This window comes from Ranitomeya imitator, chromosome 2, assembly GCF_032444005.1.
Source record: "Ranitomeya imitator isolate aRanImi1 chromosome 2, aRanImi1.pri, whole genome shotgun sequence".
NCBI lineage: Eukaryota > Metazoa > Chordata > Amphibia > Anura > Dendrobatidae > Ranitomeya > Ranitomeya imitator.
Window position 1 is genome coordinate 44,019,910 of NC_091283.1, and position 21,317 is coordinate 44,041,226.

Genomic DNA, 21,317 nt, shown 5'->3' on the forward strand with positions numbered 1-21,317 from the left:
CAATTACTTCAATTATCAAACACTATTTTTACTCCAAAAGCAGGTCTGGTCGAATAAAAGCTGCTTGTTTTGGACTCCGTTCTTTAATTGAAGTCTGTGGATTTAATGAGAGCATGTGCGAAACCCATTCTTCAGGGGTTCAGGCGGATCCCCGCCATAGTCTTGAATATGTGGCCGAAATGCAATGTTGACCAAGCCTTATATACACTGTACATGTTTTATGGTGCAGCATGGCCTCTCAAATGATTTAAAATAAGTAGGACGTTACTGTCTCAGCAGAGGACACCATCACAGACTGCTGCTTCATCTGGGAAGACAGGAACAGAAAGTGATAAATGTCCAGTGTGGGATTTTTGTAACTTCCGTCATTCAGCAGAAAGGGCATGAGCATTTATGGGAAAGTGTTGTGCTGACTGGGCATGCAGTGTTTGATAACAGACACAATGGCTAGTGTTGGGGGGACTGTGGCCACAGCCGTGGATTCCTCTCCGATTCCTCCAATGGGGACATTGTGGTAAGTGCTTGGGTTAGCATTGTTATGAGGGCATTGTTATGAGGGCATTGTTATGAGGGTGCTTTGCCTCCTTAACGGCAGGCGACTGTAAGCGACAGCTCCTGCCCTACCGTGCCTCAGTGCGTCTTCACTAGTGATGAGCGAGTATACTGGTTGCTCGGGTTTTCCAGAGCACGCTCTGGTGGTCTCCGAGTATTTGTGACTGCTCGGAGATTTCGTTTTCCTCAGCTGCATGACTTGTGACTGTTAGTTTGATTACATGTGGGGATTCCCTAGCAACCAGGCAACCCCCACATGTACTCAGGCTGGCTAACAGCTGTAAATCATGCAACTGCGTCAACAAAACCTAAATCTCCGAGCAGTCACAAATATTCGGAGACCACCCGAGCGTGCTCCGGAAAACCCGAGCAACCAGTATACTCGCTCATCACTAGTCTTCACCCCTTTTCATCGGACTGTTCTGCCTATACCACATTAGCAAGGGTGCGTCAGTTACTTTGAAGGAAATCTTCATGGTCTCTGTTACTCCCTTCATCTTCCCGTGGCCACGAATGGTCAACTTGCCCATTGCATTTCCTCTATGTAGAATGGTTCCAAGTGGGGCCTATCTCGTCAGGAAAAGAATTATTATTTTCTGTAAATCTTCCCCATCCCTCCCAGCATAAAGGCATGTGGGGTCTTCAGAGGACGGTAACTTTCTGTATTGCCCCGGACTCTCAGCCGCTAACATCACAGCAGTACCGTATGGCCTGTTCTGCGGGGGCTGATACCACAGTACTGGGAGCAGGTCCTACTGGCTGCACATGTGATTTGAGCTACAGTGCCTTTCTCTGTCCACGTCCACTAATATCCTCTCCTCCTACCTCCTCTCCTCAGCAGTATTGTCTTCCAGGCTGAATGTGACCCCTTCCTCAGTGTCAGGCATTGCCCGTTTGAGAATCCCTGAGGTGAAATATTATAACCACTTGTTCTGGAAATCAATGGTGATCGCATTGCTGAGAACACATTGTCCCATCTCTGCATTATCCTGGGATTGCCCCCGACCCACCAAAAGACCGGGGTCAAACTTGCGCGTGCAATGCGAGAAGCTCGCGTGAGTCTCTCGCATCAATACCCGGCACTGCCGCCGGCACTCGGGACCGGAGCTTGCGGCTGGATAGAAATACATGTAGCTGAACGTTCCGGTCCCGAGTGCCGGCGGCAGTGCCGGGTATTGATGCGAGAGACTCACGTGAGCTTCTCGCATTGCACGCGCAAGTGTGACACCGGCCAAAACATTCACTCACTTGCAAAGTTTGCATAAACCTAACCCCTTTTTCAGCTTTGAGAACATTTTATCTGAATAATTGGGACAGTTGAAAATATTGGCAGCCATCAAATCTGATTTTCTGAGAGTTACCCTTTAAGGAGCAGCCTGTAACCTGTCATCAATATGTGTTTTTTTTACCTGGTGTAAATGTAGCTGTTCTCCTGAATCCGGCGATGTTTTTCTTTTGTTCCTGCACCTCTCCATCTCTGAGATATGGCTTCCTCTTCCTTGAATACAAATTTAGCCTTTTTATCCAACTGGGTGTGGCCTCCAAGAAGATGACAACTTCCCTTACAGAGAAGGGGAAGCCATATCTCAGGAACGGAGAGGAGCAGGAACAGAAGAAAAACATCGCCGGATTCAGGAGAACAGCGGTAAAAAATATAGATATTTATGGTGAGTGACCGGTCCTCTTTAGGTGACTCCTCTGTTTTCTAGGTAGGTAAAATTTCTTGTGTGATCAACTCTCAGGAGTGATGTTGCCTTCAATATTTGTTGTTCTGCATTGTTCTTTTATATTGATATTTACTCGCCCACATATCCACAATCTGTAGCTGTTAATGTGCAGGGCTACAGCTTATGTCACTGCTAAATACTGACTGCTGTCTTGTGGTTAATTTCATGGTAAACAGAATTTATGAGGGTGTATCTGCAAAGGTTAGACCGCTTTCAACTTTGTAATTCCGTACTTGCACTGCTGCTTGGTGAACTAATGACATTTAAGGACATCACTTACTTAAGAAAAACGAAGCTGCTTTCTTTCAGAAACAGCGCCTCAATTGTCTGTAGGCCATGTCTGGCATTGCAGCTAATTCCCAATCCAGGAGATATACAGCGGGGAAAATAAGTATTTGATACGCTGCCGATTTTGCAAGTTTTCCCTCCTACAAAGAATTCAGAGATCTGTGATTTTTATCGTAGGTACACTTCACCTGTGCGAGACAGAATCGAAAAATAGAAACCAGAGAATCGCATTGTATGATTTTTATATAATTAATTTGCATTTTATTTCATGAAATAAGTATTTGATACAGTAGAAAAACAGAACTTAATATTTGGTACAGAAACCTTTGTTTGCAATTGCAGAGGTCAGACGTTTCCTGTAGTTCTTGACCAGGTTTGCACACACTGCAGCAGGGATTTTGGCCCCCTCCTACATACAGATCTGCTCCAGATCTTTCAGGTTTCAGGGCTGTCGCTGGGTAACATAGAGTTTTACCTCCCTCCAAAGGTTTTCTATTGGGTTCATGTCTGGAGACTTACTAGGCCACTCCAGGACCTTGAAATGTATCTTACGGAGCCATTCCTTAGTGCTCTCACTGTGTGTTCTGGGTCATAGCCATGCTTGTAGCCCTAGCCATGACCCATCTTCAATGCTCTTACTGAGGGAAAGAGGTTGTTGTCCAAAATCTTGTGATACATGACCTCATTCATCCTCCCTTCAATATGGTGCAGTCGCCCTGTCCCCTTTGCAGAAAAGCACCCCAAACTATGATGTTTCCCCCACCATGCTTCACAGTTGGGATGGTGTTCTTGGGATTGTACTAATCATTCTTCCTTCAAACACATGGAGTGGAGTTGAAACCAAAAAGTTCTATTTTGGTCTCATCTGACCACATTACCTTCTCACATACCTCCTTTGGATCATGCAGATGGTCATTGGTGAACTTCAAACAGGCCTGGACATGTGCTGGCGTGAGCAGGGGGACCTTGCGTGCCCTGCAGGATTTTAATCCTTGAGGTGACGGTGTAGTGTGTTACTAATGGTAATGTTTGAGACTGCGGTCCCAGCTCTTTTCAGGTCATTGACCAGGTCCTCTCATGTAGTTATGGGCTGATTCCTGATATTTCTGAGAATCATCCTCACCTTAGCAAGTGAGATCTTGCATCGAGCCCCAGACTGAGGAAGATTGACAGTCATCTTGTGTTTCTTCCATTTTCTAATAATTGCACCAACAGTTGTTGTCTTCTCACAAGTTACTTGCCTATTGTCGTGTAGCCCATCACAGCTTTGTTCAGGTCTACAATTTTGTCCCAGGTGTCCTTAGACTGCTCTTTGGTCTTGGCCATGGTGGAGAGGTTTGAGAATGATTGATTGTGTAGAGTCTTTTATACAGGTAATGAGTTCAAACAGTTGCAATTAATACAGGTAATGAGTGCGGAATAGGAGAGCCTCTTAAAGAAAAACTGACAGGTCTGTGAGAGGCAGAATTCTTGCTGGTTGGTAGGTAGGTGATCAAATACTTATTTCATGTAATAAAATGCAAATTCTGTAAAAATCATACAATGTGATTTTATGGACTTTGTTTTTAGATTCTGTCTCTCACAGGTGGTGTACCTATGATACAAATTAGAGTCCTCTCCATTCTTTGTAGGTGGGAAAACTTGCAAAATCCACAGAGAATCAAATACTTATTTTCCCCACTGTACCTGAGCGTCTATACCAGACAAGTCCATAAACAAGGGGGGCGCTGTTGCTTTGTTTATCTTATCTTATACCGGTGTTTAATATGCAGCGAAGGATAATAAAGGAGAACTCTGAATTCTTCTGGACTCCCGGCACACCTCCTCCTCCTCCGCTCAATTTAGAAGACGACCTTTTGCTTCAGCCGCTCTCACCTTCTCCCGATTGACAGCGTGTAGGTCGCCTCCATCAGTCCATCATTCAACCCCTTATCCCCCAAACACATTTATCGTTATTTTGAGAAAAATACTGATATAATTGTAGTTCGTACTTCCCGTCTTTGTTTTTCTCTGCTTATGGCTAAAATGTTAAAATAAAAAGTTTTATGTTGTTATGTATTGTTTTGCTTTTTTATTACATTTTTTTTCCCGTACCAATTTTATTGCCCTAACCTTAACCCTAAGCCTAACCTTAACCTTAGCCCTAAGCCTAACCCTAGCCATAACCCTAGTAAGGGGAAAAAAGGCGTAAAAACATAAAAGCAGCTCCTGCTAATGAAGGAAAACAGTATTGATCCATGTGCAGTGCAAAATTTAGCACTCCTATCAACTTTACCGGGACCCTCCCCATCCCACTCCGTGCTACATTTTTGCACAGGGAACATGGCCATGGTAGACACATTCATCTTGCAGAGATGAAAGGGGATCTCTATACGTGGGCGTAGCTGGAAGATTTTTAAGCCTAATCTTTCAAAGTACGGTAACCGGATGTTCCAGAACTAAAGTTTTTAATATTATCAGAAGTTTTCAAGTAAACTTTATCTTAATAGAAGAAACAACTTTTTTTGTGGTTGGCATATGACTTCCTTATCAACGTTTACTCCTCCACACCCTGCAGCAAGCAGCAGAGCCCATCGGTGTCTATAGCACATACGGTGAGATACTAATACTAATCTGTGTTCACACTTATGCACTGAGCCAAAGCCGGTTTTAGACAAAGTGGGGGCCCTGTGCAAAATTAAAAAATGGGGCCCCAAATGCACACATATTGCACATCGCACAGAAGCATTTTGGTTGTATTTACATGCGCTGAGTTCAGGCCACTGAACGAGTGTGATCGACAATATTGAAGTCATTCGACGCTTGTTTTCCACCTGCTGAGTAATAACGATGGGGACAGAATAATCACTAATAGATCAATCTGTCCCTATACAATATCCTGTTATCAGCAGCATATCTGCAGTTTTCACTGGGCGATGTGCTGCTGAGAACAATGATTTTTGTTCCGGCATAAACAATCCAATCACTCAATGAGTGGGCAGCATTTTGCTTGTTTAGTATGACACACCCCATAGTCCTCCACATAGTATAATGCACCCCACAATCCTCTATATAGTATAATGGGCATCACAGTCCTCTTTATTACATAATGCACACCCCATAGTCCTCCATATAATATAATGTGCCCCATAGTACTCCATTTAGTGTAATATACTCCCCATAGTCCTCCATTTAGTATATTACACACCCCATAGTACTCCATACAGTATAATACCCTCCCCATAACGCTCCATATAGTATAATACACTACGCATAGTCCTCCATATAGTATAATACACTCCCCATAGGCCTCCATATAGTATAATACACTCCCCATAGTCCTCCATATAATATAATACACTCCCCATAGTCCTCCATATAGTATAATACACTTTCCATAGTCCTCCATATAGTGTAATACACTCCCCATAGTCCTCGATATAGTATAATATACACCCCATAGTACTCCATACAGTATAATACCCTCCCCATAGTCCTCCATATAGTATAATACATTATGCATAGTCCTCCATATAGTATAATATACTCCCCATAGTCCTCTATATATTATAATACACTCCCCATAGTCCTCCATATAATATAATATACTCTCCATAGTCCTCCATAAAGTAGAATACACTCTTCAGTCCTCCATATAGTATAATACACTCATTAGTCCTCCATACAGTATAGTACACTCCTCATGGTCCTTCACATAGTATCATGCACCCCCCATAGTCCTCCATGTAGTACAATTCACTTCCCATAGTATAATGTACCCCATAGTTCTTTATATAGTATAATTTATTCCCAATAGTCCTCAATCTACTATAATGCAGCCCCGATATAGTATAATGCAGCCACCCCATAGAGCATAAAACAGCCACCCCATAGAGTATAATGCAGCCACCCCACAGAATATAATGTAGCCCCCTCATAGAGTATAATGCAGCCTCCATAGAATATAATATAACCCCCACATAATATAACGCAGCCTCCCTCATATAGTATAATGCATCCCCCCTTAGAATATAATGTAGCCCCCTCATGGGGTATAATGCAGCCCCTCATTGAATATAATGCAGACCCTCTCACAGAGTATAATGCAGCCCCCTCATATAATACAATGCAGCCCCCTCATATAGTATAATTCAGCTCACCATAGAATATAATGTAGCCCCCTCATATAGTATAATGCAGCCCTCCATAAAATATAATTTAGCCCCCTCATATAGTATAATGCTATCTCCCACCCTCCCCCATAGAATATAATGCAGACCCCTCATAGAATATAATACAGCTCCCCACACTCCTATATAATATAATCCAGCACCAAAAGTTGGATATCCTATAAAAAGTCTCAAAAATGTGCCAACCTAAAAAAAAAAATCATACAGAAACCTTACTCTATGGGAAAACTGGGATGCGCTAAAAAATGAGACATTTGGGAAAAGTTGCATTTCATGAATTGGTGTAAAAAATCTTGATAAGCAAAGTTATCAAGGGAAAACAAAGATACTTTAAAAAAAAATACAACTTAAAAAGTGGCGAGTATAAGGAGCAAGTACTAACGGCATCAAAACGGAGTAAATTACTCAAGAAAACTATTAAAAAAATCAAGGCACAATAGTCTGCACAATTTTATTTTCATTGACCAAAAAAACGATGGCAACTGGATCAGTATTTTTTAATATTGAAGTTTATGGGAAACGAATCAGAATGGATGGTCATCTGTTATGGAAATTCTAGAAAAAATGGGTCCTTTACAAATTGAGCAAAAATGGATGAAAAATGGAAATCAAAGTGTGCATCCTTTTTGGGTTTTTTTGCTCCGTTTATAACGAATCCATTACAAGCAGATGACAAGTGGACTTGTGAACAGAGCCTGATACTGTAGTTTTGTTTCAGATCTTTTTTAATTGTCTGTTCTGTAAAACCAGTCAAAATGTCCTGTTAGGGTATGTGGATGTTATGGAGAGGCTTCTCCACAAGGGATACCCCTGTTGGCCAAAGACAGAGACTGCAACTCTAGCTATGGTAGACTCAACATGACCATATAATATTAAATGACGGTAACTATTCATTTGAATGGACGCCTCTATACCTCTTGTCACTTGCATGCGATCACTTGCGTGTTAGAGAAACTGTATCTGAGGAGGCTTCATTCTTTACTTCCCATTTATCACCATGCTGTATATAGAAGTCTTCCAATGGAGATGTATATTGGGGAACAATCTCCATCTATGCTCCCGATGTAAATGTCTGGCATTCATAATGACTCTTGCAGCACTATGGACTTTAATTGACCTCAGATCATTGTAATTCATAAAGTTCTCCATCATTGTTTTGGGTTTTCTCAAGGTTTTCCCAGTTTGGTTCTCTGGTTTTCTCCTCATGTAACTTCAGTGCTTTCTTAGGTTGGATGCGTGTACTGAAAATGTGGAAACTACATTGCAAGCAAAGCCCCTGATGTAAATGGACATGTAGGACATTGGATGTCACTAATTCTTCAAAGTCTTGATGTCTTGGATTTGTGAAGACACTGGGAGCTTCATTTATGTTCCGATCAGGTCAATTCTAAGGCTGTTGATCATTGCTTGGGTCTTCTCTAGGTTCTCCATAATTTTTCTGAAGTCAAAAAAATATTTAGTGTCCATCTCATGAATGTTCTATGAGTTCTGGAAACTAGGTTGTCGGACCCTAGTCAAGGCATGCTGCCATTACTGTATGAAGGTTGTAGGTCGGCACATTCTGGATTTTTGACATGCTTTGTTTTTTTTTACATTGGTGAATTCTGTCTGTTACTTTAAATGGAAACCAAGTAGGTACAGACGACTGTCTGACAGGTGATATAGGTCACTGGAAGGTTCCTACCTACCTGTACATATACAGCAAAAACACTTTCCATTCCAGGGTTAGAAAAGGATATCAAAAAATGTATGTTTTTTGTCAAAATTTTAGGAAAATTGGGTGACAACCAGATCTTAAATTGTACATATCCTAAATAGCTAGTTATGCTGGGAGACTAGAAATATATACATGCACTTGAATCTAGGAGAGCATCGACAGGCCACTTTACATTGACTAGGGTGTAAAACTACAAGACCTCCAAAGTAAATCATTGCATATAGTAAAGGAAGGCCGTTGGGTGCTTTGGACAACTTAGGGATTAACCAAATTTTTTTCCCATCACAAAAAAAAATTCATAGTCCAATGACATTTATATTTATGAGTCATTTTTTTTTAATTTTGTAGATAGATTGGTTCCATTATTTTGGTCAATGACCGTAGGTAGGAAAAGTTAGGTGATGATCACACAAGGAAAAACCTTACATTTTTTTTTCATCTTTCTACTTATTTTGCAGACGAAGACTTTTCGGTTATCCAGCAGGAGGTGATCATGTTGAAGAGCTGTGCTCACAAAAACATAGTCACATACTATGGAAGCTATATGAGGTGAGGATTTTCTAAGATTGAACAGACATTGTCTCCAAGACCAGGCTACACAACTTGGTGTATGTCCACATCTGAACTTTTCTCCCACTTGAGCTATTATGTTGATGGTAATATTTGATGGCCAACACAACTTTTGGATAATGTTTTTATGTTTTGGACACCTTTAGCCGGGAGTGTACCAGAGAGGTGACGACCAAATTTCCTTGGTCATGGAGTTTAGATACCAGCTCAAAGTATTGATCGGACTCTTTGCCCTGGATAACGAAACGCTTACCTTCAGCTTTGCTTAACTTATTGTCCCATCATGACCACAGTAGTCACCACTGTCTTGACCCAAGAGGAAGTATCTTGCAGAGTTGACCCTAATCAAGTTTGTAGCCCTATAACAAGTTTTCAAGCTAGCTTTTGGCTTTTAATAGTCCATCACATCTTCTCCAACAATCCTTATTGGTTACTAGATTGTGGCCCGATTCTAACGCATCGGGTATTCTAGAATATGCATGTCCCCGTAGTATATGGACAATGATGATTCCAGAATTCGCGGCAGACTGTGCCCGTCGCTGATTGGTCGAGGCAACCTTTATGACATCAATCAGAGACGCAGGATGTCTACGTCCTTTATGACATCATCGTCGCCATGGCAACCATTATGTCATCTACGTCGCTACTGTGCCCGTCGCTGAATCAGAAATGTGAGATATCTACGTCCTTTATGACATCATCGTCGCTGTGCCCGTTGCTGATTGGTCGAGACCTGGTGGCCTCGACCAATCCGAGAGCCGGGATTTCCAGGACAGACAGACAGACAGACAGAAAGACAGACAGACAGAAAGACGGAAAAACCCTTAGGCAATTATATATATAGACTAGATTGTGGCCCGATTCTAACGCATCGGGTATTCTAGAATATGCATGTCCCCATAGTATATGGACAATGATGATTCCAGAATTCGCAGCACACTGTGCCCGTCGCTGATTGGTCGAGGCAACCTTTATGACATCATCATCGCCATGGCAACCATTATGACATCTACGTCGATACTGTGCCCGTCGCTGAATCAGAAACGTGAGATGTCTACGTCCTTTATGACATCATCGTCGCTGTGCCCGTTGCTGATTGGTCGAGGCCTGGCAGCCTCGACCAATCAGACGCGGGATTTCTACGTCCTTTATAATTAACAAAGCACACTATCGTCAGCAGGGTAAAATAAAAAGAGGTACCTATATAAAAAATTATAAGAAATCCTAAAAATATATATATAATAAATATAAATATCCACCCTGAAAAACCCAGTATGCCACAGGTGTAGTGAAACCACTACATTACTTATAAGAAATCATGCTCAACCCCATAGAATAAATCCCCAAGAGCAATCACCACAGAAAGTACTGGTATATATAATATTTTATTCAACATTAACAGACCATACAAAAACACTTAGATAAAAAATACAAACAAAAATGTTTAATATATATATATGTGTATTTAAAATTCTGTTAAAATATATTTGAATAATTGAATCTATAAATATAGCTAATTATAGCAGTGCCTGTGGCTCTTAGTTGCCCCTATAATATAATTGATGTGTCCATATATAAAAATACAAAAGGTCCAATATGACCAGATCAGCAACGCTGATCAGGAAAAAGGGAACTGTGAAAAAGTGTGGAAATTATAAATTATATAAATAGTGCATGATAAATTTGTGCTTAATTATAAATAACAAAATTACGTGTGGTAAATATAAAACCTAGAGGACCATATAGGAGGACACTTACTTGTATAAAAATAAATGATGACAGCGGGGACCAACCTTTATGACAACATCGTCGCTGTGCCCGTTGCTGATTGGTCGAGGCCTGGCGGCCTCGACCAATCAGAGACGCGGGATTTCTACGTTGATGCTGTGCCGGTCTCTGATTGGTCGAGGCCTGGCGGCCTCGACCAATCAGAGACGCGGGATTTCCAGGACAGACAGACAGACAGACAGACGGAAAAACCCTTAGACAATTATATATATAGATGTGGACGCGGGATTTCTACGTCCTTTATGACATCATCGTCGCTGTGCCCGTTGCTGATTGGTCGAGGCCTGGCGGCCTCGACCAATCAGAGACGCGGGATTTCTACGTCGATGCTGTGTCGGTCTCTGATTGGTCGAGGCCGCCAGGTTCCAGGACAGACAGACCGACAGACGGAAAAACACTTAGGCAATTATATATATAGATGTGGACATTGCGCTCAGTTGGGTTTCATTCTGTTCCTCCATATATAAAATACAGAGCTGTATTGCTGACGCCTGATGTTTCTTTGCACTTAAATTTCATATTGCCGACTCCTGATGTTTTTTTCTAAATTTCAGGGCAAACAAGTTGTGGATTTGTATGGAATTCTGTGGAGGAGGTTCCCTCCAAGACATATATCAAGGTAGAGAAAGGTTTTATTCATAAGCTTCTGTATCTTAAAAGGAATGTATCATCAGGATTTACCCCTCAAGGGTATTGGGAGCATTTTATCAATGTGTTCGGAGAGAACAGTGAGGCGGAGAGGAGGGACGGCTTCTTGTCCACCTTCCTGCTTCCCTTTCGCACAAAGGGGATGTCATTTACACTACTGTGGGCATGCTCCCCTGTGAACTGTGGCACTGATTGACAGTGGTCCTGGACTAGTCCGGTGATCAAAGACAGGGAGAACAGGGACAATTAAAATTAGTTTTTAAACAATTTTTTAGTTTTTAGGGCTACTAAAGACCTCTTTAAATAGGGTGCTAGGAAGCTAATAAATCGCTAGGGGTGAATTCTGATGACCGGTTTCCTTTAAGCGTTTTGTTTTTTTTGTTTAACGTGGAAATATTTTTTTTCTTCAGTTACAGGAGCACTTTCCGAGCTACAAGTTGCTTATGTGTGTAGAGAAACCCTCCAAGTGAGTGTATATGGTGTAATACAAGGTCTGTCGTATTTTAGTAAATAATAGAAGTCATTGTAATTCCGACTCTGGTTCAGCTCACTAGTAGAGTAGACCCTGGGGGCAAAACTTTGGATGTGAGCCCTTTTTAATGTATAAGGGATGAACACTTTTCTTTATGTTTCGGAACAGATGTGTTTTTTTTTACTTTTATTTTTTATTACATACTTGAAGAAAAAAGCTAATATGGACCTAGGTGGTGCTGGTGTGGACAAATATTTGTCCAAGGTTATAGCTAATAATTTTCAAAAATGAATGTATATGAGGATACCATGATTTGAACGATTTTTAATTAGGGTAATCAAGCCCTGGTTTCTGTTCTTCATAGTCAAAATTTTTGGACTATTGAACTAAAGCATTCTTACCTTACTTAGAGATACTGTACGTATAGAGGAATGATAAACGCAATCCCATGTTGACATTTCTGTGCAGGGACTGTCCTACCTTCATAACCAAGGGAAGATGCACAGAGACATTAAGGTAGGTGCCAGCTGCAGTCATTCTTACATTGGCAAAACGCAGAAAAATTACAGACGAGTGAGATGAAAATTTGCTCATCTCTAAAGTAAAAAAAAGCCACCCTTTTAGTGAGATGTTCATCTGTCTTGAGGGAAAATAGGGGATGGGTGCGGTCATTGCTTAATTAATCATCTTTTTGATAGCTATAATAACTATAGAGACCAAGGATGGTAAGGTCATATCTCCAAACTGTCTCAACTTTGGGAAGATGTCCTGGGAGGTTGGAGGTAGGTCCCAACTTCACATTTATTAATGTCCTTGGAACATAGATACAGTTGAACACAATGGTAGATCAGGGATTTGTCAGATCCCTACTACATAATTTTCTCCATGTAGACACTGAACCTTGAGATCACTTTACAGTCTCAGACATGTGACTGGACAGCGGAGAGCAGCTCCATCACTGAGGAGCAGGAATGAAGGCAAGTGAGATGTGTGTGTGAGGACCATGATCATAATCATAATACTGTGTGTGTGGAGGCTATGGGGGCATCATACTGTGTGGAAGGGACTGTGGGGCATCATCCTGTGTTGGAGGGTCTGTGGGCCTCTGTACTGTATGTGGGGGGGGGTATGGGAGCATCATACTGTGTGTGGGGAGGCTGTGGGGCATCATACTGTGTGGGAGGGACAGTGGGGCATCATACTGTGTGGGAGGGACTGTGGGGCATCGTACTGTAGATGGGGAGACTGTGGAGGCATCATACTGTGTGTGGGGAGGCTGTGGAGGCATCATACTGTGTGTGGGGAGTCATCATACTGTGTGGGAGGGAGACTGTAGGGACATTATACTGTGTGGACAGGACTGTGAGGCATCATACTGTGGGTGGGGCTATAGGAGTAGCATCATGGTGTGGGGGCATCATACTGTGTGGGAGGGAGGCTGTGGGGGCATCATACTGTGTGTGGGGAGGTTGTGGGGCATCATACTGTGTGGGAGGGACAGTGGGGCATCATACTGTGTGGGAGGGACTGTGGGGCATCGTACTGTAGGTGGGGAGACTGTGGAGGCATCATACTGTGTGGGAGGGACAGTGGGGCATCATACTGTGTGGGAGGGACTGTGGGGCATCGTACTGTAGGTGGAGAGACTGTGGAGGCATCATACTGTGTGTGGGGAGGCTGTGGAGGCATAATACTGTGTGTGGGGAGGCATCATACTGTGTGGGAGGGAGACTGTAGGGACATTATACTGTGTGGACAGGACTGTGAGGCATCATACTGTGGGTGGGGCTATAGGAGCAGCATCATGGTGTGGGGGCATCATACTGTGTGGGAGGGACTGTGGGGCATCATACTATGTGCGTGGAGCTATGGGGGCATCATACTGTGTGTGGGGAGGCTGTGGGGGCATCATACTGTGTGTGGGGAGGCTGTGGGGGCATCATACTGTGTGTGGGGAGGTTGTGGGGCATCATACTGTGTGGGAGAAGACTATAGGGGCATTATATTGTGTGAGAGAGGCTGCGAGGCATCATACTGTGTGGTGGGGCTGTAGGACCATCATTCTGTGGGGGCACCATACTGTGTGAGGGAGGGACTGTGGGGGCATTATACTGCATTGGAACCCTGATGGGTTTCTCTAGGAGCAATATTTCTTTCACATATAAAGGACCTGCAAGGTTAGGAAAGTGGCTTATCATCAAATACAAATTGCCTCAGCATGCTACCCAGTATGTATCCCTCTTGGGAGACAGTAAGCAGATTTTCTTACCTCTCATGACTTTGACTCTTTTTCTATATGATTTGTGACCATGTTAGAGTCTTAAAATGTAACTTGGTGCTAATATGAGTGTCTATAGTCATCACATGGTACCGGCATTGTATGATCTGGATCTGCCAGGAACCAGCTGACATAAGTTGTAAGAGTTTTCCAATGCAAGGTCAGTCATTGCTAGGCACAATTGCTATGGTAAAGATTTTTTTTTTATTTCCAGGGAGCCAATATTCTTCTAAATGACAATGGAGATGTTAAACTGGGTGAGTTTCCATAATTGTGAAAATTTGTCATATCCATCAACTGAAAAGTCACATTCTTGGTAAAGTGAGGAGTTCATTTTGTAGGATTAAACAAAGTATGCATCTAGTTAAAATAAATTGACCGTGGAGGACCTTGCACATTTCAAGTTTTTACCTAGACAGCCCATTGATTTGTGGAGTATGTCATTCCTCTTTTACCCTATGATGACAAACTGAACACTTGTAATCTGCTTATTTTATTACAAAATGTCTAGCAAAATCTGATCATCGCCCAAAGTAGACAGTGCCTTAAAAGGTGCCAAAATTTTGTTTTTATTTAATTATCAATCAGCCTTTTGTAAAGTTATAACTCTTTGTAATATACTTAATTACCTTATTTTGCGTCCTTCTATCTTTAACATTATGCTGAAAGCGCTGGATTATCGGCCTAGTTTATGCTGTTTTAGAAGCTGATTTGAACTACGGGTCTAGCAAAGATTTGGACATCTACGTGAGCTTCTGTGCTCTCCTCCAACATGTTCAGACATTATTATTTTTTAGAAAAACTCTCCCTGTATGAATGTGAGGGCTGGGAGCAGAGAAACTTATAATTAAAAAAAATCTTTTCTAGACTTGCAGTTCAAATCAGCTACTTAGACAGCAGGGATTCGGGAGATAAGCCAGCACTTAAAGAAAGAAGGAAACAAAATAAGGTAATCAAGTGTATTACAAAAATTAATAACTTTACAAAGACTGATCAGTAATTAAATAAAAAAAAAAGTTTTATTACTTTTTTCATTTTGGGGGTAATAACTTGGTATAGTTGTTGGAAAAAAATAATTTCAGGGTACCTTAGGGTCTATTCGAACCTTTCCTTGTTAATAAATTCAAGTTATTTATTTCACAGCTGATTTTGGAATTTCTGCTCAGCTCACGGCAACTTTTGCTAGAAGGAATTCCTTCATCGGCACTCCTTATTGGTACGTAAGTTAAACACGAACACCTGATTGCTCGATCTCCTCGATTTGAGATCCAGTTGCATTGGATCAACCACAGAGAAAAGTTTTATTTAAAAAAAATGATCTCGCCACCTATTACATCTGACCTAAATTGCTACTCTTTTCTGTCCATACAGGATGGCCCCAGAGGTGGCCGCGGTAGAACTCAAGGGGGGATACACAGAACTTTGTGACGTCTGGTCTCTAGGTATCACAGCCATTGAACTAATTGAGCTACAACCACCCATGTTTCATGTACATCCCCTGAGGTTGGTATTACAGTTTCTAATAAATATAGGGTTCATTTATAGTCCTATAAATATTCTAATCTAATATTAATTATGCTTCACCAGGGTTCTCTTCCTAATGTCTAAAAGTGGTTATCAGCCCCCTAAATTGAAGGATAAGCCAAAATGGTGTGTAATGCCAGACAAAAATCCTCTAAATAGCATCACTTTCTGTCTATCTGTGCTATGTAATACCCTCTTCTTGTTCTTTTTTTTTAAGGTCCGCAGCCTTTAACAATTTTATCAAGGTGGCATTAACCAAAAATCCAAAGAAGAGACCAAGTGCCTCCAAGTTGCTCACAGTAAGGGCTAAGTTTGTAATGGACTTCAAGGAAAGTTCCGGGGAAAGTTCTCCATTATGATGGAAACCTTGTATTACCTTACACCTGTCTCTTTAGAAATCACTTTCCTATATACTTTGTTTTCCTATTGCTACTTCTATGTACAGTATTTTTTTTAACCTTTTTTATCTTGCGAGAATTACTTTGCCCTTTACTTACTCTTGATATTTGTGCATTACCTTCAACTTTGTCCTAGTACTTGTGAAAGGCCACATTACGACTTTTCTCCACTCCATTCCATTTCCGTTAATTTAGTCAAAAGTGCTATCCTTGCCCTGAAAACCAAAGCCAGCAAAAAACATAATGGACCCATTCCTCAAGTCAATTAAATTTATCAGGGTACATTAAAATCCATGTGTAAATAGATCTGTTTATGGCTCCACAAGCGGTGGAAACCTTGCCGATAAAATGAACACATCTCTTAGACCTTTCACACTTTAGTGTGGGAACCACCTCAATGTGACTTCTTCCCGTCTTCTCTACTTTGCAGCACCAGTTTGTTGCCCAGACAGGACTTGGTCCTTCTCTCACTATGGAGTTGTTGGAAAAACTAAGAAATCCAGAAAAGCATCATGAAACATCCAACGCTGAAGAAGAAGATGACATTGAGGTGAGGGATTTGTAGAAAAACCAAGGAGAAATGTAAACTTTCAATTAATCTCTATTATAGACTGTATGTGGTTAGAAGATTATCCCAGTTAGCCTTAACTCCCTCAGGTCATGGCTTTTTTTTTAATACAATGGAACTTGTGGAAACCATAATATCTTTAAGAAGACAATGCCTGATCTAGATTGTTTTCTCCTTTGACCATTTTCTTTGGAGTGAAGACCATTTTTTACTTTAAGCTTTGTTGGCTCTCCCATACATGATTCAAAAGGGCTTCCTTTCACATGGGCTCGTAGGTCAAAGGGTACTGCGACAAGCCAGTGGCAAAAAAAATCATTCCTGATTATATTTTTGCTACTTTCTTGGCACAGTACCATCGGGGTTGCAATGCGATCTCATATTGCTCTACAATGTAGCGGTGACACGTAGTGATCTGTGACTACATGACTTATGCCATGGCCAAAGTCACAACGTAGCCCTAGCCTATTGATGATCACTAACAAGGAAAATGGTCCCACCTACAAAATACACTGAAATAATAAAACTTTTTGTCCAACAGCTCTTATCAACATTCTCTCGCATTCTCTCTAAAAAACGTCTTCGTAAAGTTGGACGCTCTTCATCAGACATCCAATGTGAGTATGGCAGTGCTTGGGTATAGGGATGAACATTGGAGGGTAACGTAAGAATTGTCTCCATTGTCTTGTAGTGATCAATTTAAATCGTCCCCCAAAAGCAAAAATGGAAGAACAAAGGGTCCAAAAGGTAACAAGGAGCGTAAATCCAGTTATACTAATAATAACTCTGAGTTCTACGGTCAAATCGGTCTAGTTTGTGGTCATAGGACCTCTATATGGTCACATTTATTTTCATCCTGATAGATACATAACCGTTCTGTGTAACTAAGCCTCGCCCCTGCTTATTTCAAATAGCCAAATAGGAGTACCAGGAAAATTATATTTTTTTTCTGCCTAATTTACCCAAATCAGCCATGCATCCTGTATATTCATGTCTACTTATAGTTTTGTATTTATTTTTCCCATGCCATGGTTTCACCATCCTGATGCAGTGTCCCTTCAACGGAGTTATATTATTCAGTAGACTACTTAAAAAAAATACTGTTTTTATTCTAGGAATGTCAATAATTTGGGCCAAGTTACACACTAACACCTGTAAATGTATTTTTTTTGTTTGAAGAGTGACCTAGAGTCATGTCCAGCTCAGAGCACCACGAGTACAGCGCCATATGTCAGGTGAGTGACAGATACATGCAGCTTCTTCTTTGGGACTCATACTATATGACCAGTCCATATAACAAATTATTGACATCTTAACTAAAAGCTAAAAGGCCACACAGTAGATTATTGTTGATTATGGAAGATTGACTAACCATCTCTATGGATGGGTGTGCCAACTACAGATGGAGTTACCAACATTTCTGGGGAAGTTTACACCACACCTCATCCCAGCCCCACCATCTTGGTAATGCACACACCTCCCAGTAACTCCCAGTTCTCCGGGATTGCCCACTTTTGGCCAAAATTTGTATAAACCCCACTCCCTTTGATCTGAGAAATCCAAGACAGCTGGCTTGGATTAGAAAGATTAGGCTGTTGGATTTCAACATGCCCAAACCTTTTGTTCTCATGGGATAATTTTCAGGCAATAGTAGAAACATCGAAACAAGGGCAGGTTTTGCCGAACTGAGTGTGCATCTGTATTGCGTGTTAGGAAAGACGGGAGAAAGAGTTTCTCACTTAGTGAGTGTCTTAAAGTTTGTGGCCATCTTCATCTATCATACTGATCTTAGATGAATCAGTTTTGCTTTATGAATGCCATAAGAAATACTAAATGATTACCCAAAAAATTATTTAGAAAGGGAAATTATAATTATTTCCTACATTTCCATTTAAGTTTATTTGAGGTTCCTAGATCTCTTGCCCTCCATCACTCATATTGAATGTCTTATACTGGAGACGTTGGTAGTGGCCCAGTTGAGTTTCCCTATCATATTGGCCTTATCTGTAGTTGATCTAGTGGAGTCATTTTTTGTCCCTTCTGGTAGACTAAAAGGCCAGTTAGAGGTGGTGCGGAGATCATGAGATGTTCTCTGGTGTAGGCAACCAAGTTATATAAATAGCAATAAGATGGGTGATTGATAATCTCACTGTGAGCAAGTTTCTCACTTTTGCTTTGCATGTTGATTGGAACTTTTAATATTCTAAAAAAAACTCTGTTTTAGTTTCTGTTCTGACGAAGATGATGACTATGATGATGTTGACATGTAAGTACTGAGACAAGTAATCAGTATTTTTAGATCTTGTACAGGGCTATATTGGTGGTTAACTTTAGGAATGCTTCCTGATTAGAGGTGAGCAAAAAGATTTCTAGGACCCTGGTCCGACATCCTAGTTGATACTCCATGGCACCCAAACTGGTCCGACATCCACGTTGATAATCCATGGCACCCCGGACTCGTCCGGCATCCACATTGCTTCTCCATGGCACTGAAACTGGTCCGACATCAATGTTGATACTCCAGGGCACCCCAGACAGGTTCAGCATCCACATTGCTACTCCATGGCAACCAAAATGGTCCGACATTAACGTTGATACTCCACGGCACTCCGGGCTGGTCCGGCATCCACATTGATACTCCATGGTACCTGGACTGTTGCAGCATCCACATTGATTTTCCATGGCACCTGGACTGTTCCGACATCCATGTTGATAAGCCATGGCACCCCGGACTGGTCCAGCATCCACATTGCTACTCCATGGCACCCAAACTGGTCCAATATCCACGTTGCTACTCCAGGGCACCCGGACTGGTCCGGCATCCACATTGATACTCCATGGTACCTGGACTGTTCCGACATCCACGTTGATAATCCATGGCCCCCTGGACTGGTCCAGCATCCACATTGCTACTCCATGGCACCGAAACTGGTCCGAAATCCACGTTGATACTCCAGGGAACCCCAGGCTGATCCGGCATCCATGTTGCTACTACATGGCACCCGGACTGGTCCGGCATCCACGTTGATACTCCATGGTACCTGGACTGTTATGGCATCCATGTTGATACTCCATGGCACCCCAGACATGTCCAGCATCCACATTGCTACTCTATGGCACCCAAATTGGTCCAACATCCACGTTGATACTCCAGGGCATCCGAACTGGTCCGGCATCCACGTTGCTACTCCATGGTACCTGGACTGTTACATCATGCACGTTGATACTCCATGGCACTTGAACTGTTCCAACATAAATGTTGATAATCCATGGCACCTTGGACTGGTCCGGCATCCACATTGCTTTTCCATTCCATGGCACCCAAACTGGTCCAACATCCACATTGCTACTCCAGGGCACTCGGACTGGTCCGGCATCCACATTGATACTCCATGGTACCTGGACTGTTATGGCATCCATGTTGATACTCCATGGCACCCCAGACATGTCCAGCATCCACATTGCTACTCTATGGCACCCAAATTGGTCCAACATCCACGTTTATACTCCAGGGCATCCGGACTGGTCCGGCATCCACGTTGCTACTCCATGGTACCTGGACTGTTACATCATGCACGTTGATACTCCATGGCACTTGAACTGTTCCAACATAAATGTTGATAATCCATGGCACCTTGGACTGGTCCGGCATCCACATTGCTTTTCCATTCCATGGCACCCAAACTGGTCCAACATCCACATTGCTACTCCAGGGCACCCGGACTGGTCCGGCATCCACATTGATACTCCATGGTACCTGGACTGTTACGGCATGCACGTTGATACTCCATGGCACTTGGACTGTTCCGACATCCATGTTGATAATCCATGGCACCCCGGACTGGTCCGGCATCCACATTGCTTCTCCATGTGGCACCCAAACTGGTCCAACATCCACGTTGCTACTTCAGGGCACCCAAACTGGTCCGGCATCCACATTGATACTCCATGGTACCTGGACTTTTACAGCATCCACATTGATGCTCCATGGTACCAAAACTGGTGCGACATCCACATTGCTACTCCAGGCCACCCGGACTGGTCCGGCATCGACGAAGATACTCCATGGCAATGGAACTGGGAAAGCGCAAACTTCCTCATCCAGCACTCGAATACTGGTTTCATGCGCTTGCAGGGTCATAGTAATCACAAAAAGTGTCCAGGATGCCAACATGCGAGTGGAGGCCGAGGAAATTCACACTGCCCTGGTCTAGATGTCATTGAGTACCGACTTTGAAACCAGGATCCTGCAAATCTTTTTGCTCTGCTCTATCGCTAATGTTTATCTGACATATGGCAACCATTGTCTTAGATTGTAAAAACTTTAACTGTATATTGAATACTATCTTTTTACAGTTTCCCTTTGTACAGGAAAGTGTAGCTTGCTAATTTTTACTATACAGGTTGCTGATGTCTCCTAGCCCAGCAAATACCAAAAAGATTCTCTTTTGACTTGTAGTGGGTCCTCAGGGGAGGGCCATGGATATGTTCAGCATGCCGAACATGATGCATAAATAAGCCTCAACTAATGAACTTCCTTTTTAGTCTTCTGGTTTGTACTCACACCTGAGAATTCAGAGCTGCAGTGTAAAGCATCATGGACGGAATAGCTAATTGAACA

At 42.2% G+C, this 21,317-nt stretch overlaps 1 protein-coding gene across 1 annotated transcript in view; it reads left to right on the top strand.

The window, feature by feature from the left end:
• MAP4K1 (mitogen-activated protein kinase kinase kinase kinase 1) overlaps positions 1–21,317 on the top strand; it is a 112,439-nt gene that overhangs the window by 61,303 nt on the left and 29,819 nt on the right. Inside the window, exons 3-16 of the mRNA XM_069746576.1 lie at positions 8,912–9,002; positions 11,366–11,430; positions 11,870–11,925; positions 12,400–12,447; positions 14,424–14,466; positions 15,353–15,425; positions 15,581–15,712; positions 15,797–15,859; positions 15,951–16,032; positions 16,562–16,681; positions 17,238–17,313; positions 17,388–17,443; positions 17,876–17,931; positions 18,921–18,962. Of these exons, the coding sequence (XP_069602677.1) occupies positions 8,912–9,002; positions 11,366–11,430; positions 11,870–11,925; positions 12,400–12,447; positions 14,424–14,466; positions 15,353–15,425; positions 15,581–15,712; positions 15,797–15,859; positions 15,951–16,032; positions 16,562–16,681; positions 17,238–17,313; positions 17,388–17,443; positions 17,876–17,931; positions 18,921–18,962 (1,003 nt within the window). The remainder of the gene's footprint in view (positions 1–8,911; positions 9,003–11,365; positions 11,431–11,869; positions 11,926–12,399; positions 12,448–14,423; positions 14,467–15,352; positions 15,426–15,580; positions 15,713–15,796; positions 15,860–15,950; positions 16,033–16,561; positions 16,682–17,237; positions 17,314–17,387; positions 17,444–17,875; positions 17,932–18,920; positions 18,963–21,317) is intronic.